The sequence below is a fragment of the Berghia stephanieae genome, chromosome 10, assembly GCF_034508935.2.
Source record: "Berghia stephanieae isolate SIO BIC M18660-M18661 chromosome 10, UCSD_Bste_1.3, whole genome shotgun sequence".
Classification (NCBI taxonomy): domain Eukaryota; kingdom Metazoa; phylum Mollusca; class Gastropoda; order Nudibranchia; family Aeolidiidae; genus Berghia; species Berghia stephanieae.
In genome coordinates this window covers 39,119,345-39,126,844 of record NC_088369.1, presented here as the reverse complement: position 1 = coordinate 39,126,844, position 7,500 = coordinate 39,119,345, and the positions used below count along the sequence as shown (strand labels likewise).

The following is a 7,500-nucleotide window of genomic DNA, read 5'->3' as shown; positions in this document are numbered from 1 at the left end:
AAGAATAAGAATTGCATTATTACAGACAATTTTATCAAAAAATCATAAGAAAGATTGCAATTATTACAGACAATTTTATCAAAAAATTATAAGAATAAGAATTGCATTATTACAGACAATTTTATCAAAAAATTATAAGAATAAGAATTGCATTATTACAGACAATTTTATCAAAAAAATTATAAGAATAAGAATTGCATTATTACAGACAATTTTATCAAAAAATTATAAGAATAAGAATTGCATTATTACAGACAATTTTATCAAAAAATTATAAGAATAAGAATTGTATTATTACAGACAATTTTATCAAAAAATTATAAGAATAAGAATTGCATTATTACAGACAATTTTATCAAAAAATTATAAGAATAAGAATTGCATTATTACAGACAATTTTATCAAAAAATTATAAGAATAAGAATTGCATTATTACAGACAATTTTATCAAAAAATTATAAGAATAAGAATTGCATTATTACAGACAATTTTATCAAAAAATTATAAGAATAAGAATTGCATTATTACAGACAATTTTATCAAAAAATTATAAGAATAAGAATTGCATTATTACAGACAATTTTATCAAAAAATTATAAGAATAAGAATTGCATTATTACAGACAATTTTATCAAAAAATCATAAGAATAAGAATTGCATTATTACAGACAATTTTATCAAAAAATCATAAGAATAAGAATTGCATTATTACAGACAATTTTATCAAAAAATTATAAGAATAAGAATTACATTATTACAGACAATTTTATCAAAAAATTATAAGAATAAGAATTGCATTATTACAGACAATTTTATCAAAAAATTATAAGAATAAGAATTACATTATTACAGACAATTTTATCAAAAAATTATAAGAATAAGAATTGCATTATTACAGACAATTTTATCAAAAAATTATAAGAATAAGAATTGCATTATTACAGACAATTTTATCAAAAAATTATAAGAATAAGAATTACATTATTACAGACAATTTTATCAAAAAATTATAAGAATAAGAATTACATTATTGCATTATTACAGACAATTTTATTCTATAAAACGAACACGTTGCATACTATGTATTATGTATACTATCTTTAGGTTGTGATTACTTTGATACTTGCCCTGACCATCAAAAGGCGGGAGAAGCTCCTCAATGTTATGGATGGGCGTCCAGGCTTGCTCATGTAAGATTGTTTTGTTATTATTATGTTGTTTTTTGTTGTTTTTGTTTGTTTGTTTGTTGCTTTTTTTTTTTGTTTTGTTTTTTGTTGTTTTTTGTTGTTTTTTTTTTGGGGGGGGGGGGGGGGGGGGGGGTATTTTTTTCACCGGCTAGCAGCTGATAGTAGTAGTGTCGTATGGTCTTCACACCTCCAAGTGTGACTCATTCAGCCATTTGATAGCAGCTGATGAATGAATTGAATGTTAAAAGCATAATTTGGGGGTCTCGATCGCTCAGTTGGTAGAGCACTCGCTTCACGCGCAAAGCAAGGGACCGAGATCGATCCCGGGATAGTCGAGATTTTTTCTGACACCCCCCCCCTGCCCTTGTCCACCCAGCAGTGATTAGGTAGCTGGATCTGTTAGATCTGGCGGAAAGTACTTTGCGATAGACTAGCGTCCTATAAAAAGGGTAGCAAGCAATTGTTCGTTTCACGTTATAGATTCCGGGATAAACTCCGGCTCCATGGGCCGAACGACTATGAAGTAGTCTTTACAAAAGCATAATTAAAGGATATTATAATCAAAGTGAAAATCCCCCTTCTAGAAGAGGCAGGTCCTTGCCCTGTCCATCAAAAGGAGGAACAAACTCCAAAATGTTATGGGTGAACTCATGTAAGATTATATTTTTAGTTATGTTTTTGGGGTAATGCAACAGCTAGCAGTTTATGAATTAATTGAATGTTAAAAGCATAATTAAAAGATATTATTATAATCAAAGTGAAAAAAAACTATTTTGGTGTTGGTGGGCGTGAAATTATGCCGGAAAATTCTGAAAATGGCTGGTAAGGAAAGGGTTAAAGGATATTATAATCAAAGTGAATACCCCTCTGCTAGAAGAGAAAGATCCTTGCCCTGTCCATCAAAAGGAAGAACAAGCTACTCAATGTTATGGATTGAGCGTTTTTATTGAGCGTTTTTCAATAGCGCAATATCAACTAAACGTGCTCAAAGCGCTTTACAAGGGGTCCCCTGGTTAACAGCAACACTTAACATTTAGGACGGGACAAGACGCCTGTTAGATGATATTACAATTTTTTTCGGACAGAGACAACATTGTTAATGGCCAGGTACTCATTTTACACCTGAATACGGTGGGAGAGTGTGAGTAAAGAGTCTTTTCCAAGGACTCTTCTATGCGCTGAGCGAGGCTCGAACCCAGGACCTTCCGATCTGAAAGCGAGTTGGCCAGGGACCCATTTTAAAGCGCTTTGACCACGTTTTAGTAGATATTGCGCTATATATAAAAGCTCAATTTTAAAATAATTCCCAGAATCATCATGGAACAACCAACTGTTAATTCTGTAAATCTTTGCATGAAGAAGGCTGATATTTTGGGATATTATGGCACTGTTCCATACATACGTAAAGTACAGGGGGAAAACCACAGATGTCCATTTTTTTAATTTTCGTGACTGCCCCCTTGAGTAATGTTAGGCGTCTAAATTCCCCCTCTACAGCCATAACATCGAACAACAAAAAAAAAAATAAAACAATTAAAGAGTTATGGTTGTAGTTTCTATTTATAAAGGGAAAGTTTATAGTTAATGCCCTGATATCACTCAAAGAGAGCAGTCACAAAAATTTCAAAAATGGACATCTGTGCTTTGTCCCCTGTACTCTTCATACAGTTTCAGATCTGTATCTTACACCAGTGTCTGTCCCCTCGTTTGTCACTTTGATATTATCACCGTCTTGAGAAGATTGGCCACATAATTTTACAAATTTCTTGACCCGTGCCGTCTCTATTTCAGCCCCATGGATTCTCTTACAAGAACGTCCCGCCTGTCCTATGCAGCCGCCTTTGGTTCGACCGCCTTGCTCGTCTATCAGATTCTATTGGATCAGAAATTTGCCGTGGACTACGATGGACCGATTGCTCTGAAAAGTAACGTTGTTGTTGTTGTTGTTGTTGTTGTTGTTGTTGTTGTTGTTGTTGTTGCTGTGGTAGTTTTTTTTTGTATTTTTTCATTCTGTTTTATTCGGCAATGTTTCATTCACATCGACGTGTACTTATTTGCAGGTCTGATAACCCAATTCCTTATGGGCTCATTGTTGTAATGGAAATCTAAAAAAAAAATAACACAAAATATTGTCCATAGCAACAATGTTAAACTAGGCCCATAAGTGCTATCGTTTTTCTTTTTTCTTTCTCTGTTTTTTTAAAGATGAGACTATTTAATGCCAATTTGCCTGTTCTGCGATCGTCCCAGATGAAAACTGAGCGTGTATGGAGCCTTTAATATATTCACAGGCTGATTTTTAGGGAATTTTTATTTTATTTTATTTTTTTTTCGTTGCTTTAAAAAAAAAATTCTTGTAAATGTCTTTCTGCTTTGCCTGGCAGTGTTTCATCCACAGTATTTTTTTTTTCAGATCTAAATCTTTGTAGGACAGTAAAGTTGCCGAGTCATGTTGAGCTAAATCTTCCAAAAGGTCCTCCTTCTCGCTGCCCTTTTGATTTCAAATAATAGGCCCAGCGCAGTTTTCTTTGCTCATTGCTATTTAGTTTGCATAAACGTATTTAGGTATGCTGTTTGTTAGAAGGCGAGGTGCATGTGTATGCCAAATGCTATATATTTACTTAAGGTGAGGGGAGATAGTGAGAGAGAAAGAGTGAGAGAGAGAGAGAAAGAGAGAGAGATGGAGAGAGAAAGAGAGAAAGAGAAAGAGAGAGAGAAAGAAAGAAAGAAAGAGAGAGAGAGAGAGAGAGAGAGAGAGAACGAGAGATAGAGAGAGAGAGATGGAGAGAGAGAGAAAGAGAGAAAGAGAAAGAGAGAGAGAGAGAGAAAGAAAGAAAGAGAGAGAGAAAGAAAGAAAGAAAGAGAGAGAGAGATAGAGAGAGTGAGTTACAGATAGAACAAGATAGATAGGTTGATAGACATATATCTAATTAGATAGATTGATAGAAAGATACATATATTGAAGAGTTTTGAGTTTGATGGATAGATAGATAGATAGATAGATAGATAGATATATAGATAGATAGATAGATAGATAGATATATAGATAGACAGATAGATAGATCTATAGATAGATAGTTACATAGATAGACAGATCATCTACTATCTATAGATAGTTCGAAGTTGACGTCACTCAGGTCTTTGTTATTGTTTTTTGCCATCCGCGTTTGTAAGTAATGCTCACTGAACTGTATTAACCTGACTATAAACGTTCATGGATACACACAGTTTTGTGCGTTGGTCCGTTATACTTCCGGATGGCAATGTTATGAGCTTCTTAGCAAAGCGCATACTATCTATAGGCAATGAAGGGTATTGTAAGACTGTTAAAGTAGAAAGAATGACAAAAGGCGACATTTTGGTATATTTTATAACATAGGATTTTGATTCCACACTGGCCTACTGGGAAAATGAACGAAATTATGAAGCCGAGCCTGCGAAAAGTACTTTGAGATAGACTCGCGTTCGATTCAACGTGAACATGGCAATAGGGTTCAACAACAGTCGTGACGTCACTTCCCTCGTAATGACGCATAGTAACTTAGTAACTGATTCTAAACTATCAGAACAATGGCGGACGCCCTTATGATATTCTTCAACGACGAGCATGAAATTGTACCCAGAGGAGAAAAAAAAAACCCAGTATAAATCTGATCATGTTTTGACTTGAATACATTCTGATCACATGACATGTGAAAAAGTTCTAGACAGCATGAAGAATTTTAAAAAGTACCGATCTTCTTTGTTTAGAACCAAGCTGCTGGTTGCTGGGCGGACGTCAGACTATTGAATCCTATTGTTACTGTACGTTTAAAATCACAGAAATATGGATAAACATCGGCTCCATGGCCCTAACGGCCACGCGAAGCGCATTGCGCATGGGGAATCTGTAGCACTGCTATCTTTAAATGTTAGTTTTTCTCTTTTGCGTCTATATGGTCTAGTGGTATGACACTCGCTTTTGGAGCGGGGGGTCCTGGGTTCGAGCCTCGCTCGGCGCATAGTTGAGCCCTTGGAAAAGGCTCTTTACTCACTTTCTCTCACCGTACTCATGTGTAAAATGAGTACTTGGCCTTAATAGCGTTGTTTCTGTCCAAAAAAAATTGTAATATCGCCTAACAGGCGTCATGTCCCGTCCTACCTATCAAGTGTTGCTGTTAGCCAGGACTCCTTGTAAAGCGCTTTGAGCACGTTTAATGGATATTGCTCTATATAAATGCTCTATTTTTTTTCTCTTTCTTTTCATTTCAGCCCTGATTGCCATCTTGTCCATGTTAATATATGGAATGGTGTTCTTTCCTATCTTCTCCTCTCTGGCCCTGGACACAGCCTTGTCCTACGGGCTTGGTATGCTTCTTGTGTGGACCTTCACGGCAGTTGACATCTACTCTGTCTGGGAATGTGATTACAATGAGGTAGGTGGGGTAGTAGTAGTAGTAGTAGTAGTAGTAGTAGTAGTAGTAGTAGTAGTAGTAGTAGTAGTAGTAGTAGTAGTAGTATTTGTAGAAGTAGTAGTAGTATTTGTAGAAGTAGTAGTATAGTAGTAGTAGTAGTAGTAGTAGTAGTAGTAGTAGTAGTAGTAGTAGTATATAGTATAGTAGTAGTAGTAGTAGTATAGTAGTAGTAGTAGTAGTAGTAGTAGTAGTAGTAGTAGTAGTAGTAGTAGTAGTAGTAGTAGTAGTAGTAGTAGTAGTAGTAGTAGTAGTAGTAGTAGTAGTAGTAGTAGTAGTAGTAGTAGTAGTAGTAGTAGTATAGAAGCAGCAGTAGTTGTTGTAAAAGTTGTTTTAGTGGAAGAGGTAGTAATAGTAGTACTTATCATCATCATCATCTTTATCATCATCATCACCATCATTATCATAATCATAATAAATCATCACCATCATTATCATTTCACAGACAGGTAGGTTGATCATCGTGGTCCGCAATATTCCCAGCCTGATTTGCCATTGCTACCTCAGCATCAGTCTGCCCATACGGTTCATCATGGCATGCCGGGGCGGTGTCTACGTGAACCCCGTAGAGACACAGGATATGATGACTGTGGAGGAGGTCAGGAACTCCTACCAGGGAAAACACGTCAGGAAATTGTTGAAGAAGCCAAAAATTAAGGAGTGAGTTTTGTCATTAAGCTTTTCGCTATGGAGGCCTTCCGAAAGTTCTTCTTGCTAGCATTTCTTTCAATTTGTATTTTCACCGTGGATCATTTGTAATGCATTTTAAATTTCTAGAACAAACCTTGATAGATTTGTGAAAGTTTGAACTTTCAAATACGACCATTGTTTTGGTTTTCCGTCGCCATTTTGTTTTGAAAGCAGTCCTATGTTTGTTATTTTCTATTAGGGTGAGCTCGAGGTCGGAGGATTTTTTTTTCTATTAGGGTTAGTTATAAGTCTTAGTAAAAGTGCTTGGGTGTTTGTTTTTTTCTATTAAGGTTAGTTAAAGGTACTCGGTTTTATGTTTTTTTCTTCTTAGGTTTAGTTGAGGGAATATTTGAGTTGTTTCCCTTAGCACGAAGAGCTTTCGGAAGACCTCCGTTTCGCTACGTTGTAGTGGATAAAATGCAAATGTTGCTGCTTGAAGGTCGAAGAAAAAAATGACATTCGTTGAATCGTAGCCATCGTTCGTTAACTTATAGCCTGACACTAAACGTGGCCTTTGTAAAGTTATGGCCTGACACTGAAAAAAAAATGACATCAAAATGCCAGTCTTTTACCACAAAAGAAAACAAATCGTGAGTTGTATTCAATAGTTGAACCAATGGGACCACTTGTTTCCATGAGCACTACTAACGACAACTCACTAAGCGGTGCAAAAACCAAATAATGACGTCACAATTCCAGTCTTTTTGGGTTTCAGTGTCAGGCGATGGCTACTCTAAAACCCACTAAAACCCCATATTTTGACGTCATTTTTAGGTTTGCCGACCGCCTAGTGAGCTGTCTTTAATAGTGGTCAAGGAAACAAGTGACCCCATTGGTTAAACTGTTGAATGCAACTCACGATTTTTTTGTCTTTTGTGGCCAAAGGTATGTGTTTTGACGTCATTTGGGGGTTAGTGTCAGGCCACGAGTTAACGACAGCCACGGTTGAATAAACTTCAACTACTTCTGATAGAAACTCGCATTTGTAATCCATAGCTTTAAAACGGTGTTACTCCCATTGTGGGTAGGTTTTTGTGTCTTCTATCCTCCTGTATCTCTTTTCCAATTGCTTTCTGTCTTTGTCTTGGAATGAAATTACTTACAGGGAAGCAGTCGAATGTATAGCTATAGTTTTGGGAGATGATATTTATTTCCTTGTAAATCATCTCTCG

General features: G+C 35.8%; 1 protein-coding gene across 1 annotated transcript in view; it reads left to right on the top strand.

The window, feature by feature from the left end:
• Positions 1-7,500, top strand: part of LOC144981105 (stimulated by retinoic acid gene 6 protein-like) — a 63,373-nt gene that overhangs the window by 36,633 nt on the left and 19,240 nt on the right. The window contains exons 4-7 of the mRNA XM_078929234.1: positions 1,105-1,190; positions 2,979-3,112; positions 5,439-5,602; positions 6,084-6,298. Coding sequence (XP_078785360.1) covers positions 1,105-1,190; positions 2,979-3,112; positions 5,439-5,602; positions 6,084-6,298 — 599 coding nt within the window. The remainder of the gene's footprint in view (positions 1-1,104; positions 1,191-2,978; positions 3,113-5,438; positions 5,603-6,083; positions 6,299-7,500) is intronic.